Source organism: Terrapene carolina, unplaced genomic scaffold (genome assembly GCF_002925995.2).
Source record: "Terrapene carolina triunguis isolate 2854851 unplaced genomic scaffold, T_m_triunguis-2.0 Scaffold926, whole genome shotgun sequence".
NCBI classification, from domain to species: Eukaryota; Metazoa; Chordata; order Testudines; family Emydidae; genus Terrapene; species Terrapene triunguis.
The window spans coordinates 7,869,017-7,894,541 of record NW_020665277.1 but is presented as its reverse complement, the minus strand read 5'-3'; the positions used below and the strand labels follow the sequence as shown (position 1 = coordinate 7,894,541).

At 50.3% G+C, this 25,525-nt stretch overlaps 1 protein-coding gene across 2 annotated transcripts; it reads left to right on the top strand.

The window, feature by feature from the left end:
• The first annotated feature begins 189 nt into the window (after positions 1 to 189).
• LOC112122611 (zinc finger protein 629-like) lies at positions 190 to 25,525 on the top strand. Of its 2 annotated transcripts, XM_026661048.2 has the most exons (8): positions 190 to 275; positions 6,320 to 6,412; positions 10,640 to 10,781; positions 11,003 to 11,094; positions 11,648 to 11,774; positions 12,009 to 12,122; positions 12,501 to 14,044; positions 24,300 to 25,525. In XM_026661048.2, the coding sequence occupies exons 1-8, from the start codon at positions 243 to 245 to the stop codon at positions 25,392 to 25,394; spliced, it is 3,240 nt and encodes a 1,079-aa protein (XP_026516833.2). In that variant the 5' UTR covers positions 190 to 242; the 3' UTR covers positions 25,395 to 25,525. The 2 variants fall into 2 exon arrangements, with proteins under 2 accessions (XP_026516833.2, XP_024058599.1); XM_024202831.2 differs by lacking the exons at positions 190 to 275; positions 6,320 to 6,412; positions 10,640 to 10,781; ... (2 more) ...; positions 12,009 to 12,122; positions 12,501 to 14,044 and adding an exon at positions 23,011 to 23,419 and having other exon boundaries at positions 24,082 to 25,525.

The following is a 25,525-nucleotide window of genomic DNA, read 5'->3' as shown; positions in this document are numbered from 1 at the left end:
GGGAGCATGGATAGCACAGCAGGGAGGGGAGTCCCCAAGGCAGCCTGTATGAAATCATTGGGACAGCGTTTGGCTGTCTAATGGCATGTGGAGGCTGGGTGAATCCGTGTTCCTAGTAGAGCTGTGAGGTCCAGGAGCGTGTGTGTCTGTGTGGGTCCCTCTAACGGTATCTTTGTCATCCTTTAGATCTTCCTGCGCCCTATTTGTTTGTTCCTTATAAGGGGAATGAAAGAGACCAGGAGATGGTGGCCTCGCTCTGTAGGTTTGGCTTTATGGTGAGTTGTGAAACGGTGCTTGTTTCAGTGGCCTGAGTTGGGGCTGAGTTCTGGAGGAATGGGGAGCTTTGTGGGCAGGCTGAGTCTGGCATCTCTTGCTGTGTGGAGGAGGTTGGGATAGTGGGAAATGGGATTCCTCCCCCCCATAATGCTGCGTTGATGGTGATGTCTTTGCCCTTTGCTGCTCAGCTTGTGTCTGAGTGGTGGGATTGTGGCCAGAGCAGACAGGTGCTGAGTAGGGGACCCATGTCATTTCAGATGCCAGGAAACCCCGTAGTGGACAATTATGGGGAAATCTGTCCCTAGCAAAAGTTTCTGTCTAATCCTGTCAACCAGTTGTTGGCTTGTGCCCTGAAACAGATTCTTCATATATACATTATATATTAATTCCGCTAGTGTAACTCTGGAGGTTTGTTATCTCTGTTTCTATCTGATCCTTTTTCAAAATTCCATGAGGTCTACGTCTCAATGCTATCTAGTGGAAATCAGCCCCATAGGTTTATATAAACTTCCCTTAGTAGTTTGTTCCAGTGGTTTAAAAATTTGGTCCTTATTGCTAATTCAAATTTAGCTTTCTTCAGCTTGCAGTCATTGGCGGTGGCTCTGCCTTTCTCCACTAGATTAAACAGCCCTTTAGGCCCTGAGATTTTCTCCCCATAAAGGCATTTAAATTGTAACAAATCACCTCTGAATCTTCTTTTTGCAAAGCTAAACCCATTGAGCTCTCTAAGGGTATGTCTACACTACGAAATTAGGTTGAATTTATAGAAGCCGGTTTTATAGATATCGGTTTTATACAGTCAATTGTATGTGTCCCCACATAAAATGCTCTAAGTGCATGAAGCCGGCGGACCGCGTCCACAGTACCGAGGCTAGCGTCGACTTCCGGAGCGTTGCACTGTGGGTAGCTATCCCACAGTTCCCGCAGTCTCCGCCGCCCATTTGGAATTCTGAGTTGAGATCCCAATACCTGATGATGCAAAACAGTGTTGCGGGGGGTTCTGGGTACATGCCGTCAGGCCCCTCCCCCTCCGTCAGAGCAACGGCAGACAATCGATTCGCGCCTTTTTACCTGGGTTACCTGTGCAGACAACATACCACGACAAGCATGGAGCCCGCTCAGCTCACCGTCACCATATGTCATCTGGGTGCCGGCAGACGTGGCACTGCATTGCTACACAGCAGCAGCTAATTGCCTTTTGGCAGTGGATGGTGTATTAAGATTGATATCCGTCATCGTCGTATTCCAGTTCAATCAGAGGCACCTGGGCAGACATGCTTTGTCTCCTGGAGACTCAGTCCTGCCGGCAGTCCGATTGAACCATCTTGACGATGATGGCTAGCAGTCGTAGTACAGTATCTTCTGCCAAGCACCCAGAAGATGCCGAGGGCTATCAGTCATGCTGCACCGTCTGCTGCCAGCTTAAGATGTAAAAAATAGATGTATTCATTTGCTTCCTCCTCCCTCCGTGAAATCAACGGCCTGCTAAACCCAGGGTTTTAAGTTCAATCTTTGTGGGGGCCATTCTGTGTGACAGTTGTTTGTGTTTCTCCCTGATGCACAGCCACCTTCGTTGATTTTAATTCCCTGTACCTGTATGCCATGTCCTCAGTCGCCCCTCCCTCCGTCCATCAGTTTCGCACCTTTTTTCAGACCAGACGCCATAGCACTGGGATCATGGAGCCCGCTCAGATCACCGCGGCAATTATGAGCACTATGAACACCACGCGCATTGTCCTGGAGTATATGCAGAGCCAGGACATGCCAAAGCAAAACCAGAACCAGCCGATGAGGCGATTGCAGCGTGGCGACGAGAGTGATGAGGAAATTGACATGGACACAGCCCTCACACAAGGTACGGGCCCCAGCAATTTGCAAATCATGGTGTTACTGGGGCAGGTTCATGCCGTGGAACGCCGATTCTGGGCCCGGGAAACAAGCACAGACTGGTGGGACCGCATCGTGTTGCAGGTCTGGGACGATTCCCAGTGGCTGCGAAACTTTCGCATGCGTAAGGACACTTTCATGGAACTTTGTGACTTGCTTTCTCCTGCCCTGAAGCGCCAGAATACCAGGATGAGAGCAGCCCTCACAGTTGAGAAGCAAGTGGCGATAGCCCTGTGGAACCTTGCAACGCCAGACAGCTACTGGTCAATCGGGAATCAATTTGGAGTGGGCAAATCTACTGTGGGGACTGCTGTGATCCAAGTTGCCAGGGCAATGAGAGACCTGGTGATATCAAGGATAGTGACTCTGGGAAACGTGCAGGCCATAGTGGATGGCTTTGCTGCAATGGGATTTCCAAACTGTGGTGGGGCGATAGACGGAACCCATATCCCTATCTTGGCACCGGAGCACCAAGCCACCGAGTACATAAACCGCAAGGGGTACTTTTCAATGCTGCTGCAAGCCCTGGTGGATCACAAGGGACGTTTCACCAACATCAACGTGGGATGGCTGGGAAAGGTACATGATGCTCGCGTCTTCAGGCATTCTGGTCTGTTTCGAAAGCTGGAGGAAGGGACTTTCTTCCCGGACCAGAAAATAACCATTGGGGATGTTGAAATGCCTATCGTGATCCTTGGGGACCCAGCCTACCCCTTAATGCCATGGCTCATGAAGCCATACACAGGCAGCCTGGACAGTAGTCAGGACCTGTTCAACTACAGGCTGAGCAAGTGCCGAATGGTGGTGGAATGTGCATTTGGATGTTTAAAAGCGCGCTGGCGCAGCTTACTGACTCGCTCAGACCTCAGCGAAAAGAATCTCCCCATTGTTATTGCTGCTTGCTGTGCGCTCCACAATATCTGTGAAAGTAGCTGTAGCGGCGGTCTCTGCTCCTGCTGCCTTTCCAGCAGCTCAACCATACGCTGGAGCATATCAGTTTGATGCTCCAGCAGCCGGAGCATCGACTCTTGCCTTCTGTCTGCAAGCTGACGCCACCTATCATCGTCAGCCCGCCACTTGCTCTGTTCATCCCGCGATTCAGCCCGCCACCTCTCCTCTCGTTCATATTGTGCTTTTCTGTAGTCTGACATTGACTGCCTCCACGCATTCTGCTGTGCTCTTTCAGCGTGGGAGGACATCTGGAGCTTCGTGAACATATCATCCGGAGTCCGCCGTTTTCTCCTTCTAATCTTTGCTAGCCTCTGCGAAGGAGAAACATTTGCAGCTGGTGGAGGACAAGGGAGAGGTGGCTAAAAAAGACACATTTTAGAGAACAATGGGTACACTCTTTCACGTTAAATTTTGCTGTTCACGTTACACAGCACATGTGCTTTCATTACAAGGTCGCATTTTTCCTCTTATATTGAGATCCTGCCGGTTTGGTGTGAGAGATCACTCACGCGGTGCCAGGCAACAGAATTCGGCTTGCAGGCAGCCATGGTAAGCCACAGTCTTTTGGCTTTTTTAACCCTCATAACATGTGGGAATGGTTTCAAACAGTAGCGCCCTCATTTCCCATACCAAGGACCAGTTGGGTTGGCCATTTAAAATGGGTTTGCAATGTAAAAGGAGGGGCTGGGGTTTCCGGGTTAACATGCAGCACAAACCCAACTACCCTCCCCCACCCCCTCCCCCCACACGTCCCCCGGACGACCCCCTCCCCCCCCCCCCCCCCCCCCCCACCGCGTGGCTAACAGCGGGGAACATTTCTGTTCAGCCGAGCAGGAACGGGCACCTCTGAATGCCCCCTTAATAAAATCACCCCATTTCAAACAGGTGACCGTGAATGATATCACTCTCCTGAGGATAACAAAGAGAGATAAGGAATGGATGTTGTCTGCATGCCAGCAAACACCGGGACCATACGCTGCCATGCTTTGTTATGCAATGATTCCAGACTACGTGCTACTGGCCTGGCGTGGTAAAGTGTCCTACCATGGCGGACGGGATAAGGCAGCCCTCCCCAGAAACCTTTTGCAAAGGCTTTGGGAATACATGAAGGAGAGCTTTCTGGAGATGTCCCTGGAGGATTTCCGCTCCATCCCCATACACGTTAACAGACTTTTCCAGTAGCTGTACTGGCTGTGATTGCCAGGGCAAATTAATCATTAAACACGCTTGCTTTTAAACCATGTGTAATATTTACAAAGGTACACTCACCGGAGGTCCCTTGTGTGCCCTCGGGTCTGGGAGCACGCCTTGGGTGAGTTCGGGGGTTACTGGTTCCAGGTCCAGGGTAATAAACATATCCTGGCTGTTGGGGAAACCGGTTTCTCCGCTTCCTTGCTGTGAGCTATCTTCATTGTCTTCTTCATCATCATCATCATCATCATCTTCCGCGTACCCCGAACCCGCTTCCCTGTTGCGTGTTTCTCCATTGACGGAGTCAAAGCACACGGTTGGGGTAGTGGTGGCTGCACCCCCTAGAATGGCATGCAGCTCCGCGTAGAAGCGGCATGTTTGCGGCTCTGCCCCAGACCTTCCGTTTGCCTCTCTGGCTTTGTGGTAGGCTTGCCTTAGCTCCTTAATTTTCATGCGGCACTGCTGTGTGTCCCTGTTATGGCCTCTGTCCTTCATGGCCTTTGAGACCTTTTCTAATATTTTGCCATTTCGTTTACTGCTACGGAGTTCAGCTAGCACTGATTCGTCTCCCCATATGGCGAGCAGATCCCGTACCTCCCGTTCTGACCATGCTGGAGCTCTTTTGCGATCCTGGGACTCCATCATGGTTACCTGTGCTGATGAGCTCTGCGTGGTCACCTGTGCTCTCCATGCTGGGCAAACAGGAAATGAAATTCAAAAGTTCGCGGGGCTTTTCCTGTTTACCTGGTCAGTGCATCTGAGTTGAGAGTGCTGTCCAGAGCGGTCACAATGAAGCACTGTGGGATAGCTCCCGGAGGCCAATAACGTCGAATTCCGTCAACACTACCCCAAATCCGACCCGCAAAGGCCGATTTTAGCGCTAATCCCCTCGTCGGAGGTGGAGTAAAGAAACCGGTTTAAAGGGCCCTTTAAGTCGAAAGAAAGGGCTTCGTCGTGTGAACGTGTCCAGGCTTAATTCTATTTAACCCTGCTAAAGTCGACCTAAACTCGTAGTGTAGACCAGGCCGCAATCTCCCTTGTAGATTAAGCCAATTGCTTCTTCTCCTGTTTTCAGTTGACATGGAGAACAATTGATCACCATCCTCTTTTTATAGGAGCCCTTAACATATTTGAAGACTATTATCAAGTCCACCTTCAGTTTCTTTTCTCAAGACTAAACGTTCCAGATTTTTTAACCTTTCCTCATAGGTCAGGTTTTCTGAATCTCTTACTATTTTATTTATTTATTTTGCTGTCTTCTGGCCCCTCTCCAATTTGTCTTAAGTTTGGTACCTAAAACTGGGCACTTTAAGAAAGTGACAGTAAATGAAAAAAAATGTAAAATATAACACTGTAGAAATGACAAAGTTACAAAAGAGTAGCTAATAAGGCAAATCTTTAATCCACGTGAACAAAAAAAGGATTGTCTCTCTCTCAATGTCAGTGTATCTCCCTTCCACCCTAGCCAGCCGCATGCTTTGAAAAGGAAAAGCTGGAAAGCCGTAGAGGCCCTCCGTATCTCATCATTGATTATTACTGAAAAAGGGTTAGTAACTCGGGGCTCTTCACCCTGTGGGGGGGGGGGGGGGGGGGGAGAGGAAGTTCCTTATTCCAGTATGTTTCTGTTGTTACAAGCAGACTCCGAGTGGTAGAGTTTGCTTTAAGCGAAAAGCTTCCTGCTGAGAACTTCTTCAACAGAATAATTTCTTCAGTGTGACTGGTTGAAAATGGAGAAGAGCTATAAAGAACCCTCCTCATTTGATGATCCTTTTTTACTGAAAAAGCGGAAGTAGCTCAGGGCTCTGATGTGAATGAAGTAGGAACTTCACAGACACAGAGCAGTAGAGTTTGCTTTAAGCTCAAAGCTTCCTGTGAAAGCCTCTGAAAAAAATAATTTCTTTGGTGCAATTGGTTGAAAACCAACTATATTTGAAAATCAGGGCGTCCCTTGTAGAAAAGATGTTTCCTGAGTTACGGAAGATTTTTACCCTACTAGAATCTCTCTGTTCCATAGTCTCTAGAAACCACCAAGAAGAAACTCCATCAACTCAGAGACTCAGCGACAGTAAGAGGAACAGTCGGAGTTCATAGCCGGAGAAAGAAAACTGTACGTACTAATTTCCTTTTAGTGACGATTCTGCCTAGTGATATTTACATCCAAACGTGCATTTCACACTGCTGTGCCTAGCAGAATGGGACCATGGTCCAGGAGTACGCCTCCGAAGCACTGTGGTAATAAAAACTACATTACATGTACACCTGTTGTAATAACTGGGGCCAGACAGTCCTACACCAACTGTGGGAAAATGGCTAAAATTTTATAAAATGTTCAAGTCACCTATAAAAAATACTAATGGGAAAAGGTACAAAAGGGAAACAGACAGATTGGGTTACTCAAAACAAACAGGCCTGCTGATCTAACTCTAGGATTGTGTTAAAATCACGTCTGGTAAATGAGAGGTGTGTGGGATCAGAAATCAGTGGGGGAAGCTTTTCCACCCAGCCACAGTTTTAAGTTGGTTTTAGCTACAAATGAAGTGAGTTGTAAGTTCTTACCTTTATTAACCTGGGAAGGGTTTAACTGTGATTTTGATAGCATCTAATCAAACGAGATTTGTAAATCCTATAACTCTAGGATTCTGTTAAGATTGTATTTGATAAACTGGAAGTGTGTGGGATCAGAAATCAATGGGCCCAAATTGGTTAAGATTCATGTACGTACTCAGTAGCTGAAAACTCTGGCAAACTAGCAATTGTTATCCAAGTGTGTTTGAATTTGTTTGGGTTGGGCATGCAAAGCCATCTGCTAATGGTCTTATTTGAAAAATCTGAGGGTTTTATAATTTTGTTTGATAGTTATTACTGTTTTTGAAATCTTTTTACAAATGCTTTGTTTCTTTTGTGTATCTTAAGGTTTGTAGTTTCTCTAACTGGTAATAACTTTGAACCATCAACATAAAGGCATTTTTAAGCAAAATGCAAAAGTGATCAAATAAAGTGTTTTAAATTGTTAAAGGTTAAGTTGCTAAAGCAAACTTCTGCTCAGACAACATCACGAGTAACTCTTTTTTAACTGAATGCCAACTTAATTCAAGGCTGCTACTGCATTGACTGTAAATTGAGATTCAAACCATTGGAAAGGGTTGTTGCAGCCCAAAAGATTTTTGTGATTGGAAAAACAAAACGTGTTGGTGGTTGTTTTTGTGTATGTGAATTGGCGCAGTTCTGGTGATTCGGCTTAGATCTCTGGGAGCGGCTACATTGCCTCAGTAGCCGTGAAATGTTGGTGGGCAAGGTCTGCCATAGACTAAAATGCTGGTGGATTTTAACTACCTTTTGGGTGTAGCAAATGGCTTATGGATGCACATGTGGCTAAAGAACATTAGCTGGCTGCTTCCTTTTAAAAAGGAGGAAATATATAGGGGTAAAAATGCCACTAGGGCTCAAATTTTTGCAAGTCAGGAAATTTAACCATTTGTGCATGACATTGTCACGGTTCATGACGTGCAGCTTTAAATATGGAAGAGGTGGGGGATGGGATTGGGAGATTTTTTCGAACTTTACCCACTCTGGGCATTCAGTCAAAATGTGATAAGAGCTAGTGTGTTTCTAAACTTTTTAAGACAGAACAGCTGCACTGTTAAGATTGTTTTAGGTGTAAATAAAGTGAGTTGTAAGTTCTTATCTTTATTAACATGAGAAAAGTTCATATGTCATCTAATCAAATAAGATTTGACAATCCCAATTTTGGGATGAGGAATTTGTAAACCTTGCAATACAACCAAGTACCTTTTCCATTTTCTGTTTCTCCAAGACCTGGGTTACAAGTAAGAGTCAGCATGCGAGACAGAACTGCATTTTCTATCTTTGCTGTTCTTTCCTCTTCCCTCTTCTGTGCATTTTGTCTTGTTCTGTCTTCAAGGAAACAAGATCAGACTTGAACAATAGAAACAACAGATCCAGCCCATTTCATCTAACTTCTTCTCCTTTCCCCCTCAAAAAAGAATGTTGTTACCATCCATAACACCATCCAAAGGACTTCTGAAGTTTCCCCCCCCCCCCCCCCTTCCTAAAAACATTCTACAGCTAAAGGAAAATGGAATACGGGGTATAGTTGAAATGAAAGCCTTGCTTAATACATGATATTTCAAATGGCTTCACTGTTTTTTCTTTTCTTTTTTCTGTTCCTTTCGTAAAAGGTTAAAAAAGTTTTTAATGCTGGCTGTTGCCGTGGCACTGAGCAGGCTGAAGGTCACTGGCCTAGTGGATAAAGAGGTCACGTCTAGTGCTTCCCATCTCAATTTTAGTTGGGCTTCTGACACAGTCCCAGATAACAACATTATCACGAGTAAACCAGGGAAATGTGGTTTGGATGAAATTACGATAAGGTGGATGAAAAAAATTATTCAAAGAGTAAAAATTACTCAGAGTAAATGTCAATGGTTTGCTATCAAACTGGGAGGATGTATCTAGTGGGGTTCTGCAGGGGTCCGTCCTGGGTCCAATACTGTTAAAAGCTTTCTAGCTAGAAGGGGAGTTTAGCTGTGGAATAATCTTCCATGGGAGGTTGTGGAACCCCATCATCGCTAGCTTATAAGAACAGGTTGGACAAACACCTGTCACGGATGTTCTAGGAGGTTTATTTGGTCCTTCCTCCGCCCAGGGGACTGGACTGGATGACCCTCTGAGGCCCCTTCCAGCCCTACATGTCTATGATTCTGTGAAATGCAAGTGAGAAATTAAAAGAGCCTATGTTATGCTTAGGTAGTTTTATTTTTGGCATGTATAACCTTGCGATTCCAACTGTGGATGCAAAGTCAGACTAACCTCCATACAATTGGAGTATTAATTAGCTTCAACAAGGAATTTGGGGGTTATTTACTGGAACTATCCCTTTAAGTTATTGCTTCTGTAAAGTTTAGTTTAAGGTAAACATCTTCCAGGCAAAAGAAACAGTGAAAAAGCAAGAGCACCAGCTACACTTCTGGGTGTGCGGCCAAAAGTTGGTTGTACTCTAAAAGAGGCACTGAGGCCTGGTCTTCACTTAAAACTTATGCCGGTGTCGGTCTGTCAGTCAGGGCTGAAAAACCACACACCCTCAGTAACATGGCTATGCTGACAAAACCCCCAGTGTGAACACAGCTATGCTGAAAGAAAAATGCTGCTAGCAGCATAGCTAATGCTGTTCGGGGAGGTGTTCACTTGCCATCAGAAACACTTCTGTCAGTGTACATTGCGTCTGCACTAGGGGGCTATGCTGGGCTCCAGCATAACCTTTCTAGTGTAGACATATTGTAACTTTCCTGACAGTCCCTAGGAGGCTGTGGAAGTGAGAGTGACAGACCGCATTGCTTTTAAACTAGTTAGTGTAATCTAAATTTCTCCCTAGCTGAAATGGGAAATTAAAGATTGCTGCCCACTGACCAATGTCTTCAGACAAAAGCACCAAGGGAATTCGTGAAGATTTAGTCCGTACCTTGGTTATACTAGCATGGTTTGGAAATTACTACCCGTTAAGTAAGAGATGGCTCAGCAAACAGGCACCCTTGTCCAAATGATCAATGTGAAATGTAAAATAAAGTGTGTCCTCAGTTTTGAGGGTCAAAACCTTTTAGATCTGAATGTGACAAATACATCCTGTAAGAGGAACAGTTAAATCTGCATGTGGCAGAAATTCATACAAAAAGGTTTCCATTACATAAAATTTTGTTAATTCAGACTCATGAGAAAATTAGATACCCCTTTGAGTGATGCCCTTCAAATGTAGAGGGATTATGTTACAAGGGAAGCTCTTTGGGGAATCGAATATCGTTTTTCTCTCTCTTTGTACAGCACCCAATACAATGGAATCCTGGCCCATGACTAGGACTCCTGGGCTCTAGGGTAATACCAATAAATAATAATGATGTTAATTAACAAGCATAAAAAGAGCCAACTACCTGCAGGAGTGCAATTGTGATCTGATAGTCCTAGGTGCCAGGATCAGTCAAATAAAAGGCAGAATTGAGGTAACATCACCTGAGTTCAGAAAGGGTTCACTAGGAAGAAAAAATCAGCCCAGGAAGGAAGAAGGCTTGGTCTGGGCAGAAGGCTACAAGGAAGAAATACAAAATTGAGGGATATCTTATAGTCATCAATGGGCAGAACCCAACTGATATTGGTGAAAACTGGAAGATGGAAATGTGGGGGGGACACAGAGCCCCTTTCATATCTGTGGGAGGCCCATTGGCTTTCAATAACTCTGTTTAGTAGAAACTCCGAGAGCCATTTGTCACTACCCCTCAGATGCTACCTTTGTCCCTCACACAGAGCTAACAATGTCTATGTTTCCCAGGTCTCAGTTTGTGTGATCGGAAGAGAAGGGATTTCTGAGACGATGGAGCCCCCGTCCAGCTCAAGGTCACAGAGGTTCCATCGCCCAGGGCCACAACTGAGCTGTGACCTCAGAGAGAAGCTGCAGTATTCACGGCAACTAGGTAATAAGTTGTGTGTGGAGATGCATGTGGTGTTGGGGAGCATGGATAGCACAGCAGGGAGGGGTGTCCCTGAGGCAGCCTGTATGAAATCATTGGAGCAGCATTTGGTTGTCTAGTGGCGTGTGAAGGGTGGGTGGTTCCCTGTTCCTAGTAAAGTCGTGAGGTCCAGGAGCGTGTGTGTCTGTGTGGGTCCCTCCAACCGTATCTTTATCATCCTTTAGACCTACCTGGACCTCATCTTTCTGCTCCTCCTGATAAGGGGAATGAAGGAGACCAAGATATGGTGGCCTCACTCCATAGATTTGGCTTTATGGTGAGTGGTGAAATGGTCTGTACTGTTCTTCCTGCCGGGCCGTGCTGCTTCCTTGTCTGTCCTTGCTCATTGCTCCTACCTCCTCTCAGCTCCTCCATCGCTCACCAGCCTTTCCAACTTTCCTTCTCCCCATCAATAAAACAATCACACCGCTTTTTTGGGAGGTGCCTTGTGCATGTGGAGCTCCTCCCACATGCTGGATAGCTCACTTCATGCCCCTCCAGGTGGCCAGACTTTGTCCCTGGCTGTTCATCCCACGACTGAGTGGTGAGGCTATTGCGGGAACCGATGTGCTGAGTGGGGCTCCCTTGTGGCTCCAGGTGCTTGCTTGAGTGGCCTGGATTGGGGCTAAGAGCTCTGTGGGGATGGGCAGGCTGAGTCTGGCATCTCTTGCTGTGTGGAGGAGGTTGGGAGATTGGGAAATGGGATTCCTCCCCCCCATAATGCTGCGTTGATGGTGATGGCTCTGCCCTTTGCTGCTCAGCTTGTGCCTGATTGGTGGGATTGTGGCCAGACCAGACAGGGGCTGAGTGGGGGACCCATGTCATTTCAGATGCCAGTGACGTTTGAGGAGGTGGCCGTGTTCTTCTCTGAAGATGAATGGGCTCTTTTGGATGAAAAGCAGAAGGAACTCTACAGAGATGTCCTGCAGGAGAATTACGAGACTCTCTTGTCGTTGGGTGAGCAGTTGCTATAGTCCCTTTAGTGTAGACATGGCCTAAATTTCCTATAAGGAACACAGCCCATTTCCCACCAGATAATCTGCTTGCCAAAATGGGATACTGAATGGGTGACAACCTACATGGATTGTGTCTTTCCCCTTCATTCCAAGATTTTCTTTGCTGTTCTTTGTAGTTAAGTGATCGAGAAATACTTGATATGTTGTGATGCATGTACCTCTTTCCAATGAGCAGGATTTCCGATCGCTAAACCAGATGTGCTGTCCCAGATGGAGCGAGGGGAAGAGCCGTGGTTCCCAGATCTCCAGCGCTCTGATGAAAGGGAGAACGCAAGAGGCACTAGCACTGGTGAGGAATGAGTGACACCAATCAGGAAACCATCTGGGGCTGAGGGAAAAGCTGGGATCTCAGCAAACCCACTAAGGACTGCTCCTGTTCTGTTTCATCTCATCTCACTCTCTATTGTGTCCTGTCCTCAGGGCAGGAGTCACTCCTGGCTCCCACTTGTCCTGCCTGACCCTGAAGCCTTTTCCTCCCTCAGCCTTTTTCTTAAGGTTCAGATGGGACTTTGAGTCAGAACTGGCCCCTCCTCATTCCTCCAGGGAAATATTAGGGAAATTTGCTTCTTGTCCATCAGGTTTTCTGATCAGAGACAAATCCCTTTGCTGCCCCCTCTGCACCCAGCACAGGCAATGAATCGCATCTGGATTCTCTTTCTCCCGACAGGTGCTGGGATGGTGAGCGAGAAGGAGGAAAAAGCCCAGAAAGTTGTATCTACAGGAGCAGAACCACAAAGGATGTTCTCAGGGAGACACTGTTGCCTTGAGTGGAGAGATGCCAGTGAGAGTCAGGGCAGGACAGAGAGGCTCTGGGAAGACCCTCCAGGCAGGAGTAAATCCACTCATAGCAAAAGAAGTTTAGAGAAATCCAAAGACACCAACACCCACCAGACAGCCTGCACGGGGGAGAGCCCAAACACAAGTACTGAACCTGGGGAAAGTTTCAATAAATGCTCGCTCCTCATTAAGCATTGTCAGCAAACTTGTGCAGAAAAGGGTGCCTACAAGTGTAATGAATGTGGCCAAAGCTTTTCTCAACAACAGTGCCTTCAGATACATCTGAGAATTCACACAGGGGAGAGACTCTATAAATGTAATGAATGCGGGAAAAGCTTCAGACACAAGACAAGCCTTGTTCTTCATCGTTACACAGTCCACAAGTTGGAGAGACCCCATAAGTGTCCAGTGTGCCGCCAGCTCTTTATCCTGAGAGAGAGATTTATTCAGCATCAGAGAATCCACAATGAAGAGATGCATAGAGAGTTTAACAATGGGATTGTGAGTGAGAACAAGGATGAGCATCCCCAACAGAAAAAGCCAATGGGAGCGGAGCCTCGTGAGGCATCTCAGAGATGTGAACGGGCAGATGCTGGTAAGAGTCGGGGAAGGAGAGGACAGCAGCGAGTTTACCCGGCAGGGGGGAAAGACTGTGAACCTGCTGTATGTGAAGGAAGTTCTAAGAAATTGAACCGCACCGTCGCCTACCAGGGAACCAAGGTGGGAGCACAACTGAATACACAAAGTAAAAGTAAGAGAAGCTTTAGTAGCAGCTCAGCCGCTGACCTGCATCAGAAAATCCACCCAGATGAGAAACGACACAGCTGTGCTGAGTGTGGGAAAAGCTACCGCCAGAACTCACACCTCCGAAGGCATCAAAAAAGCCACACGGGAGAGAAACCTTATGTATGTGCTGACTGTGGGAAGAGCTTTGGACGGAAGTCGACACTCAGTAAACACCTGCGGACGCACAAAGAGGAGAAACCCTATAGCTGCGCTGACTGTGGGAAAAGCTTCAGAGAGAGCTCATACCTTGTTCTGCATAAGAGAGTCCACACAGAAGAGAAACCCTATCAGTGTCCTGACTGTGACAAAAGCTTCAGGCGGAAAGGGGACCTTTCCAGTCACTGTAGAACCCACACGGGGGAAAAACCTCATAAATGCACGGAATGTGGGCAAGACTTCAGGAAGAAATCAACTCTGACTAAGCACCTGAGGATCCATACTGGGGAGAGGCCCTTTAAATGCCCTCACTGTGAGAAAAGCTTTCGTCAGAAGTTCACCCTTTCCCAGCATCAGTTAGTGCATCGCAAAGCGAGACCTCACAAATGCACTGAATGTGGGAAAAGCTTTCATCAGACGTTCACCCTTACCCAGCAACAGTCAGCGCACCAGGGAGAGAGACCTCACAAATGTACTGAATGTGGGAAAAGCGTCAATCAAACACAAAAGCTTGTTACACCCTTGGTAAACCTCCATGTGAACAAGAAACCCAATACAGCAAGTGTAACTTCCGATTACATTAGCTCTAGCAGCACAATAGGGATTCCACGTGTAATATAAAACAGTGGTATGGTACTTTCTTTGCTTGGAGAGGGGCACTTAAGTACAAGGTGTAAGAAGGATGGGCGGGAAGTATTGGCTTATTTATGATTACAGATCCGAGATTCAGGAGGGCAAAGGAGCTGGTGAAGGTAGGAACGGATCCTTTGGCAGGGATGGGGGGATTAGTGGGAATTGCAAGGTAATGGAGTTGAATTTTGTGGGAACACTGATCATAAGGGCACAGCGACAGGAACCAAGACAGAGAATGCCTGGTAATGGAGATATGGATCATTTGAAAACTGGGATGTTGCAGGAGGAGGAATACTTGTGCGCATTTGTGTATCTTTTAGGGCTTGTCTATATGAGGAGTTCTACCAGTATAGTTATGCCGCTATGGTTATACTGGTACAACTTCCCATGTGGACACTTTTATTCTGGAATAAGTGTGTCCACGTGGGGAGTGAGAGATATATAATTACAGTTGTGTATGGCCTGTAAAATTCCCCATGCAGACAAACCCTTAATGAGGGAAGATTAAAGGTGACTGCCGAGCAGAAGTAAAGTATCAGAGGGGTAGCCGTGTTAGTCTGGATCTGTAAAAAGCGACAAAGAGTCCTGTGGCACCTTATAGACTAACAGACGTATAGGAGCGTGAGCATTCGTGGGTGAATGCCCACTTCGTCAGATGCATGTAGTGGAAATTTCCAGAGGCAGGTATAAATATGCAGGCAAGAATCAGTCTAGAGATAATGAGGTTAGTTCAGTCAGGGAGGATGAGGCCCTCTGCTAGCAGTTGAGGTGTGAACACCAAGGGAGGAGAAAGTGCTTTTGTAGTTGGCTAGCCATTCACAGTCTTTGTTTAATCCTGAGCTGATGTTGTCAAATTTGCAAATGAACTGAAGCTCAGCAGTTTCTCTTTGGAGTCTGGTCCTGAAGTTTTTTTGCTGCAGGATGTCTACCTTTAAATCTGCTATTGTGTGGCCAGGGAGGTTGAAGTGTTCTCCTACAGGTTTTTGTATATTGCCATTCCTGATATCTGACTTGTGTCCGTTTATCCTTTTACGTAGGGATTGTCCAATGTACATAGCAGAGGGTCATTGCTGGCACATGATGGCGTATATTACATTGGTGGATGTGCAGGTGAATGAACCGGTGATGTTGTGGCTGATCTGGTTAGGTCCTGTGATGGTGTCACTGGTGTAGATATGTGGGCAGAGTTGGCATCGAGGTTTGTTGCAGGGATTGGTTCCTGAGTTAGAGTTACTGTGGTACGGTGTGTGGTTGCTGGTGAGAATATGTTTAAGGTTGGCGGGTTGTCTGTGGGCGAGGACTGGCCTGCCTCCCAAGGCCTGTGAATGTGAGGGATCGTTGTCCAGGATGGGTTGTAGATCACTGATGATGCGTTGGAGAGGTTTTAGCTGAGGGCTGTAGGTGATGGCCAGTGGAGTTCTGTTGGTTTCTTTCTTGGGCTTGTCTCGCAGCAGGAGGTTTCTGGGTACACGTCTGGATCTGTTGATCTGTTTCCTTATTTCCTCGTGCGGGTATCGTAGTTTTGAGAATGCTTGGTGAAGATCTTGTGGGTGTTGGTCTCTGTCTGAGGGGTTGGAGCAAATGCAGTTGTACCTCAGCGCTTGGCTGTAGACGGATCGTGTGGTGTGTCCGGGATGGAAGCTGAAGGCATGAAGGTAGGCATAGTGGTCGGTGGGTTTTCGGTATAGTGTGGTGTTAATGTGACCGTCACTTATTTGTACTCTGGTGTCTAGGAAGTGGACCTCCCGTGTAGATTGGTCCAGGCTGAGGTTGATGGTGGGGTGGAAGCTATTGAAATCGTGGTGGAATTCTTCCAGAGTCTCCTTCCCATGAGTCCAGATGATGAAGATGTCATCAATGTAGCGTAGGTAGAGAAGGGCCGTGAGTGGACGAGAGCTGAGGAAGCGTTGTTCCAGGTCAGCCATAAAAATGTTGGCATATTGTGGGGCCATAGCGGTGCCACTGGTCTGGAGGTATATAGTGTCACCAAATTTGAAAGAATTGTGCGTGAGGATAAAGTCACAGAGTTCAGCAACCAGTTGTGCTGTGTCATCATCAGGGATACTGTTCCTGACAGCTTGTATTCCATCTGTGTGTGGGATGTTTGTGTAGCGAGCCTCCACATCCATGGTGGCTAGGATGGTGTTTTCTGGAAGATCACCAATGTATTGTAGTTTTCTCAGGAAATCAGTGGTGTCACGGAGATAGCTGAGAGCAGAAGTAAGTCAGTCATACTCCACCCCCACAGCAGCCTACTATGCCACTTTGGGGCTATCTCCGCAGCAAGTAGCAGTAAGTCTCAGAGCCCAGGTCAACGGACTCGGGCTCACTCTGCAGCGTTAACAATAGCTGTGAGATGTTTCACCTCGGGCTGGAGCTTGGGCTCAGTGAGTCTCAGAGCCCGGGTTGACACACTTGGGCTTGCGGAGCTCACGCTACGGTGCTAAAAATAGCTGTGAGACCTGGCTACTCAGCCTAGGGTCCCAGCCCGAGCTGCAATGTCTACACAGCTCTTTTTAGCACAGTAATTCAAGGTCAAGTCTGTTGACCCACACTCTGAGACTTGCTGCTGTTGGCTGCCCCTCACTGTGTAGACATGCCCTAGCTGGCTAGTGGCACTAGCGGCCACTTTCATCAAATATATGGTTAATAATACCAACAGGATTCCAGGGGGAGCCAACGGGAGGTAGGCTGCCTGAGCTCCAAGCTCCTCGCTATACCCCGCAGAATCTGTTCAAAATAACAGCAATCCTACTATAGATGTAGTTAATTTAGATTGATATCCATGCACCATCTGCTAAGGGATCCCTGGATAAGAGTTTGGACCTCTCCTCGTCTCCAGTAACGAAGCAGGCCTGCAAAAAGCAAAAGCTATCTGAGAGCTCATGTCATACGGAGGTGTAGGAAGAAGCTCCGGATAGAATCCTGAACAAACCTTGCAGGTGCTTCAGTAGATCTCAGAAGAATTAACTCTCTGAAGAACAATGTCAGCAGACATTGCTGATGTGAAAAAGACCTCTGCAGCTCATCAAACCAGCCTACGAAGGAGAGTGGGGTAAGTTGAGGCCCATGTGTCTGCACTGGAGGACTCTGTAACAGCCAGTAACACCTCCTCAAATCAGCAAGTGCAGAGAATTAGAGCCCTACAGGAGAGAGTGGACTATCAGGAGGGCAGAACAAGATATAATAATTTGCATTTGGTTGCCTTTCTGGAGGGCTTTGAGAAAGGCAAATCTATTGAATTCCTAAATAAGGCTGTCCCTGAATTCTTAAAACTCCCTTCGGGAACTGATTTTGAAATTGAGAGGGAGCACCGTTTCTTTGCCCCGAAGCCCCCAGCAGATGTGAGACCAAGATCTTTCCTCATTTTTTAATGATGAAGTTTTTAAAATGTGGCACCAGACAGTTGAATAAGGCCATGGAAATAAACATACAAGGCCAATGACGTACTACATTTCATTTCCGGCCACATTTCAGATTAAGCCTGAAGGATAATGGCACAGTTTTTGCACAGCAACAGAAGCTACGAAATTTATGGATTCTCTGCGAGGGACTCTCTTCTGGTCAGCACCCTAGAGACCGATCCTCTCTTTTACACTTCAAGGCATAGACTGGTCCTTATTCTGCTCCACCCCCAATGTCTGTACTGTATTTAAGATAGAAGGAAGATATTCTTTGCTTGTCTGTTTTACTGGAAACAATTTCTGAGGCTGTTTTTTACTTTAAGACTTCTACCTCCCCCACTGAGTATATAAGATAGGGGTAGGCAACCTATGGCACTCATGCCGAAGGCAGAACGCGAGCTGATTTTCAGTGGCACTCACACTACCTGGGTCCTGGCCACCGGTCTGGGGGGCTCTGCGTTTTAATTTAATTTTAAATGAAGCTTCTTAAACATTTTATAAACCTTATTTACTTTACATACAACAATAGTTTATATATTATAGACTTCTAGAAAGAGACCTTCTAAAAACGTTAAAATGTATGACTGGCACGCGGAACCTTAAATTAGAGTGAATAAATGAAGACTCGGCACACCACTCCTGAAAGGTTGCCGACCCCTGATATAAGAAGTCCGGGGTCTATAAAACTGCACCTGGAATTACCAATGCCAGTGGTAAGTGATTACCCAGGTCTACAGTGAAACCAAAGCCCCCATCTGCTAGGAAGGACTATGAAGGTGAAACATTTACTTGATGTGTAATAATTTATACCTTCCTTGGACTGGGACTGAATCTTATGATAGTGAGCATCTCCTGGGGCGCTGAGCTCAGGACTTTCATGCCCCTCCGCACGCCTGCCGGCGCGCTGCATGCCTGGGCTTGAGGCTTCTGCCTGGCATCTGCAGCTGGGACTCAGGGGTTCCCTTGCAGTTCCTTCTGGGGCTCAGGTGTCCATTTTTCTGGATGCCCCCACATTGGCCAAGGCCCTTGCGTTAATCTGCCAGGGACTAGCAGGTAGGAGTCCCCAGCTGAGATGCTCTGACGAAGTGGGACTGTTCTTAATGTTTCCTCTGAATACTGTGTGGGTGCCTCAGTTTCCCCTATGCATTTCTTAAGTCTCCAGTGTGCATAATTGCCCAACACTCTGTATCCTGGCTACAAATGGCCGGGGCCCTTCCCCCCCTGTAAGGGAATAGCTAAAGGTGAACAAAGAGATCAGGTGACCTCCTGGCCCGGGAAAGAGACAAAGGCCAGAAAGGAGGGGCTGGAGGGGGTTTTCAGTAGGGAGCTGGCCGGGGACAGGAAGTGAGGGCAGACGGGGTTGTCTGGCTCGCTGGGCCCCAGAATGGACCCGGCTGAGGGGTTCTGTTCTCTGTACCTACAAGCTCTGCTTTAGACCGTGTTCCTGTCATCTAATAAACCTCTATTTTACTGGCTGGCTAAGAGTCACGTCTGACTGCGAAGTGGGGGTGCGTGCAGGACCCTGTGGCTTCCCCAGCACCCCACCTGGACAGACTCGCTGTGAGAAGTGCACGGAGGGGTATATGCTGAATGCTCCAAGGTCAGACCCAGGAAGGTGAAGCCGTGTGAGCTTCTTGCCCTGAAGACCGTCTGCTCCAAGGGAGAGGAGGCTCCCCAAAGTCCTGACTGGCTTTGTGGGGAGCAGTTCCAAAGCATTGCGCAGGGACTCCGTGACAGGTGCTCCCAGCAGCTGGGACCTACCTCCACATCTGGGAACCTCCTCTATCTCCAGGAAGGTTGCTGGCTGCTGCCCTCAGAGCCCAGGTCTGAAGGCAGCACAGAAGTGAGGGTGACAATGCTGTGACCCCCCTACAACAACCTCCGAACTCCCCCATTCTCCCATTTTGGCAGGACCCCTATGGTTACAATACCATGAAATGTCAGATGGAAACATCTGAAATGGTGACATTAGTCAATTTCAAGGCCAGAGGGTTTTTTAATTAGTCAAAATGAGCTGTGAATTTGGTAGAGACCTGGCTGTTATGGAGGCCCTAGCAGGTTTGCACCCCAGTTCTCCTGAAAGGCCATTGAGAATTCATGCTGCAAGAGAAACTTCCCAGAATAAGCTACCACGATTGGGGAGAAATGAAGGAAACCAACTGAAGCCTGAGCTAGGATGGAGAGCATTGATCCAAGCAGTGTTTGAACCCCTCCACCCCCACAGCGGGGTGCCGATTTCTGTTTGTGAATTTGCTACAGACTGTGGGCTTCAGCACAAGCCGTATAGCCCATACTCTGAACTCTTGGATAAACAACAAAGTTGGCTTTTCAGAAACCTTTTCCCCCAGGGCTCTGCATCCACTTGGGATTGTGCCCAGCAGAGGCTGGTGGAGGGGAGGGGAAGATAGAGGAGGCTGTGCAAATGTCATGGCGTCTGCACTACCCCACAGACAGACACATACACACACACACACACCCAATACCAATGCACGGCATATTAGCCAGGACAGTAAATTATTTGGCCATAACTTAAAGTCCTCAGTGTTGAAAGTACAATTTATCCAGAAAACTATGGGAGGGAAGGGAAGGAGAGTTGCAGTAACCAGCCTGGATTTCCAGTCTCTGGCCAGGCACATCCCCCTCTCCAGGGTTTTCACTGACTTCTTCTCCAAACTAGTCCTCCTGATATAATCTGAGGTCACATCCTGGCCTTCAGGGACAGTCGCAGGATCTTCACTGTTCCCAGCTGCAGCATCACCCTCGTTATCCTGCAGCACAGCACTTGGCATCCAAGTGCAGACTCCAAAGAGACTCAAGACTGTTTGGTTGATTCCTGAATTCAGGACCTGATCCAATTCCCATCAAAATCAGTGAGCCAGAGTCTCAGCTGGTGTCAACTGGAATCGCCCCATTGATTCCGGTGGATTTACAGCCCATTCACACCAGCTGGGGATCTGAGAACCTCACAGAACCTCTCCACTAATTCCAATGGGTGTTGGAACAGGCCTGTAAGTAACACACCTTCCCCCTGTGACAGAAAAACGCAGGCCTGGCCCTGTTTGAAAGCAGCTGTTGAATTCTGTTTTGCTCATGATTCTCTGTCTCCTTGTGTGATCGGGGAGCTGTATCCTTTCCCCTCCTAGCCCCACCACAGATTCATGAAGTCAACAAGACATCTGAATGGTCAATGGCGTTAGTAGCTTTGGAGACTCCAATCAGGCATGCAAATGGCCCCATGCTCTGCCATGACTTTGGGGGAGAGGCCGGTTGTATCTGTCGTTTGCAAAGACACCCAATAAATAAGGGGGAGGGATAGCTCAGTGGTTTGAGCATTGGCCTGCTAAACCCAGAGTTGTGAGTTCAATCCTTGAGGGGGCCACTTAGGGATCTGGGGCAAAATCAGTATTTGGTCCTGCTAGTAAAGGCTCAATGACCTTTCAGGGTCCCTTCCAGCTCTATGAGATAGGTATATCTCATTATTATTATAAAATCTGTTTGTTTTTTTCATATAGAAAATGCTTCATTTCAAGATTGGGAGACTAGTGGAAAGACTAATTAATTACTCGTATTATAGTTAATCTTAACAGTAGCGCCTAGAGGCCTCCCGTGAGATCAGGGCTCCAGGCGCGGCGCAGACACAGAATAAGAGAGAATCGAGGCCCTAAAGAGGTTAATATAAGATAGACAAAGGGCAGGAGAGAGGAATGATTTGCCCAAGGTCTCACAATAGGTGAGTGGAAGAGTCAGGTATGCAGGAATCTCCCAGGCCAGGGGTGGCCAATCGGAGCCTGAGAAGGAGCCAGAATTTATCAATGGACATTGCCAAAGAACCACAGTAATACATCAGCAGCCCCCCCATCAGCTCCCTGCCCCCAGCGCCTCCCACCCACCGGCAGCCCCACCGATCATCGCCTTCCTCCTCCCTCCCCGCACCTCCCGATCAGCTGTTGCGTGGGGTGCAGGAGGCTCCAGGCAGGAGGGGGAGGAGCGAGGGCACAGCAGACTCAGGGGATGGGATGGGAAGGGAAGGGGTGGAGTGGGGGCAGGGCCTGTGGCAGAGCCAGGGGTTGAGCAGTGAGCACCAGGGGCGGCTCCAGGCACCAGAGCACCAAGCGCGTGCCTGGGGTGTCAAGCCGCGGGGGGCGCCCTGCCGGTCGCCGTGAGGGCGGCAGTCAGACTGCCTTCAGCGGCATGCCTGCGGGAGGTCCGCCGGTCCCGCGGATTTGGCGGTAGGTACGCCGAAGCCACGGGACCGGCAGACCTCCTGCAGGCATGCTGCCGAAGGCAGCCTGCCTGCTGTGCTTCGGGTGGCAAAATACATAGAGCCGCCCCTGGTGAGCACCCCCCGGCACCTTGGAAAGTTGGCACCCGTAGCTCCAGCCTAGGGTGACCAGATGTCCCGATTTTATAGGGACAGTCCTGATTTTTTTCAGAGTAGCAGCCGTGTTAGTCTGTATCCGCAAAAAGAACAGGAGTACTTGTGGCACCTTGGAGACTAACAAATTCATTTGAGCATAAGCTTTCATGGGCTACATCCGAAGATTCTTGCATCCGAAGAAGTGGGCTGTAGCCCACGAAAGTTTATGCTCAAATAAATTTGTTAATCTCTAAGGTGCCACAAGTACTCCTGTTCTTTTTCCCAATTTTTTGGTCTTTTTCTTATCTAGGCTCCTATTACCCCACCCCCCACCCCTTGTCCCGATTTTTCACACTTGCTGTCTGGTCACCCTACTCCAGTCCCGGAGTCGGTGCCTATACAAGGAGCTGCATATTAACTCCTGAAGAGCCGCATGTGGCTCCGGAGCCACAGGTTGGCCACCCCCATCCCAGACAATAAACCCAGCCAGCTTTGCTAAATTGATAATAAAGGGACATTAGTTATGTGCAGAACACGGACCCTGCCTCGGAGTTTACAACCTTTGGAACCAGGAGTGGGGGGCTGAGAAGAGCCGTGCTCCACCCCGGAGGTGGCTGCTGCGAAGGGATTGCTGGGTAAACAGCCTCTGCACCCCACCCCAGAGGCCACTGTCAGCACCCGGCGCGGGGTCCCTGTATACCCAGCCCCCACCCCAGAGGTGGCTGCATCTCCCCACCCCAGAGGTGGCTGCATCTCAGTGCTGGTTCAGCCAGTGCCTGTGGAGGATTTGCAAGGCGTATAAAAAGGCTCTGCTGTGGCAGACGTTGAAGAAATACAGGAGGCTCTTGGACTGGGATCACTGCAGTGAGGGGGCTTCACCTGCCTCCCCGGGGACAGGGCCCCCATGATCATCACCCACCTCCACCCCAGGGTGAGCCCTCGCCCCTCCCCCCTCTTCCCTGGGAAAATCTCTCCCCCTCCTCGCAAGGCGTCGGAAGTGCGGCGAAGGGGTCTGGATAACGCAGGGACCTTCCTGTTCCCAATCCCAGCCGCCCCCTCGGAAAGCGGCGGCGGGGCCGAGCGCGGAGCCAGCGCGCCCGGGGAACCCAGCGCCCGGCACCCCGGGGAACCCGCAGCGGGGCGCAGCCAGGGGCGGCCCCGGGGGAGGGAGAGAAGCAGCCGCGGAGGCAGGAAATCGCTGCCCGGGGGAAGCGGCCGCAGGGCCGGGGGGATCGGAGCCAGATGGGGGCTAGAGACCCCCCCACACCCCAGCCAGCTCCGGGGCAGCAGGGACGGGGGCGGGTCTGGGGATTAACCCCCCGGAGCTCTGTGTGTAGGAAATAGCCGCTGTTCCCCCCCCCCCCCAAGCGGCATTCCCCGCCCTGCCCCCCCGCATGGAGCCGGGGGCAGAGCCGCGGGTCCCGGATCTCCAGCGCTCCCCGGGCAGGGAGCTCCCCAGAGCCGCCCGCACGGGTGAGGAACGCGCGGCTCCGAGAGGGAAGGGGGAGGCCAGGGGGTGGGTTACACTCGCCCCCCGAGCTGCGGGTCCTGCTGCCCGGCCGGGCTTTTCCACTGGGGTCCGAGCCGAGCGGGGAAGCTCAGGGGATTTCCCAGCGCGGTGCAGACCCGGGATCTTTGGAAGAGGCCGCAGAGGAGAAGACCCGCAGGGGAGCGATCGCTGTTGCTCTCCGAAGCTGGGCTGGGCGCCCGGACTCCTGGGTTCTATTCCCCAACTCCGCCTCTGGCCTCTGCTGCAGGGCCTGGGGGAGCCGCTTCCCCCTCTGGGCCTCCCTGTCCTCTTTAGATTGTGAGGGCAGGGACTGTTTCTCGGGGGGTGGGTGGGTGGGTGCAGTACCCGGCACGAGGGGGCCCTGGTTTTAGCTGGGGTCTGTGCAGTGCGCGGCGTAATGGGGCCCCAGATCGCAGTCAGGGTCTGTGCAGCGCCAGGCGCAATGGGACCCGGGTCTCAGTCTCATCTCTTGATGAGGGCCCCTGCAGCACCGGGCAGGACAGAGCACATCAGAGCAGGGGCTGGGGGGCTCTGGCTGTGGGATTGGTACAAATGTTGATTTCTTTGTAGCAAAGCCCGTTGCCATCCCCGGCACAGCCCTGCCTGGACTCTCTCTCTCGTCCAGCAGGTGCCGGGACAGAGGAGGAGAATCCCCAGCAGGAAGGGCCTGTGGGAGCTGAGTCTCGCGGGAGGTCCCAGAGCCCTGCATGTGGAGACACCGGCTGGGTGGGACGGCAGCAGGGAGACCCCGCGGGGGAGACACCCGAAGGATCAGAGGACCCCGAGCTCCTTCCCAAAGCCCTCAAGGGGCAGAAATCCACTATCTGCCCTGACTGCGGGAAGAGCTTCGGGAACAGCTCCCACCTGGCCCGCCACCGCCGCACGCACACGGGGGAAAAGCCCTACACCTGCCCCGAGTGCGGCAAGAGCTACCGGCAGGACTCGCACCTGGCCCAGCACCGGCGCTCCCACACCGGCGAGCGCCCCTACAAGTGCACCGAGTGCGGCAAGGCCTTCTCGCAGAGCTCCAACCTCATCATCCACCAGCGCACGCACACCGGCGAGCGCCCCTACACCTGCGGGGAGTGCGGGCGCAGCTTCGGGCACAGCTCGGACTTGGCACAGCACCGGCGGGTGCACACGGGGGAAAAGCCCTTCCCCTGCCCGCAGTGCGGCAAGCGTTTCGCCCAGAGCTCCAAGGTGACCCAGCACCAGCGCTTCCACACCGGCGAGCGCCCCTTCGGCTGCCCGGACTGCGGCAAGGCCTTCCGGCTCAGCGCCGACCTGCTGCGGCACCGGCGCACCCACACCGGCGAGAAGCCCTACGGCTGTGCCGAGTGCGGCAAACGCTTTGTGGAGAGCTCCCACCTCATCCGGCACCAGCGCACCCACATGGGCGAGCGCCCCTACCGCTGCCCGCAGTGCGGCAAGGGCTTCAACCAGAGCTCCAACCTGCTGCAGCACCAGCGCACCCACCGGGGCGAGCGTCCCTACGTCTGCGGCGACTGCGGCAAGGCCTTCGGCGTCAGCTCGGCGCTGCTGCAGCACCGGCGCACCCACACCGGCGAGCGGCCCTACCGCTGCCCCCAGTGCGGCAAGAGCTTCAGCGTCTCCTCCACCTACAACATCCACCGGCGCACCCACACCGGCCTCAAGCCCTACGCCTGCGCTGACTGCGGCAAGGCCTTCAGCCGCAGCTCTGCCCTGCTCCAGCACCAGAGCACCCACACCGGGGAGCGGCCCTACCGCTGCAGCCACTGCGGGAAGGGCTTCGGGCAGAAGGCGGCCATGGCCCAGCACCAGAGAACTCACCTGGGCCAGGAGCCCACCGGAGTGATCCCACTGGGGGACTGGGGTGCGGCCCAGCTCGGACAGAGCCAGGGGGAGGAGGAGGAGGGTGATGAGGCAGGAAGCAAGGAGAGTGCCGGGCTGGGGTGATTGGGACCAGGGCACCGGGAAGGGAATATGTGGCTGGCGGGGCAATGAAGGGAAAAGTGGAAGCTGCAGTGGACGCTGAGGGGATTGGTAGTAGGAGGATCACTGTGACGGCTCGAGGCGGCCTGGTTCAA

Excerpts from the sequence above, each read along its gene's own strand:
- LOC112122611 (XM_026661048.2), top strand. The coding sequence starts at position 243 with ATGGTGGCCTCGCTCTGTAGGTTTGGCTTTATG. Across the intron at positions 11,095-11,647 it reads TCCATAGATTTGGCTTTATG|ATGCCAGTGACGTTTGAGGA; the intron begins GTGAGTGGTGAA and ends ATGTCATTTCAG. Across the intron at positions 11,775-12,008 it reads CGAGACTCTCTTGTCGTTGG|GATTTCCGATCGCTAAACCA; the intron begins GTGAGCAGTTGC and ends TCCAATGAGCAG.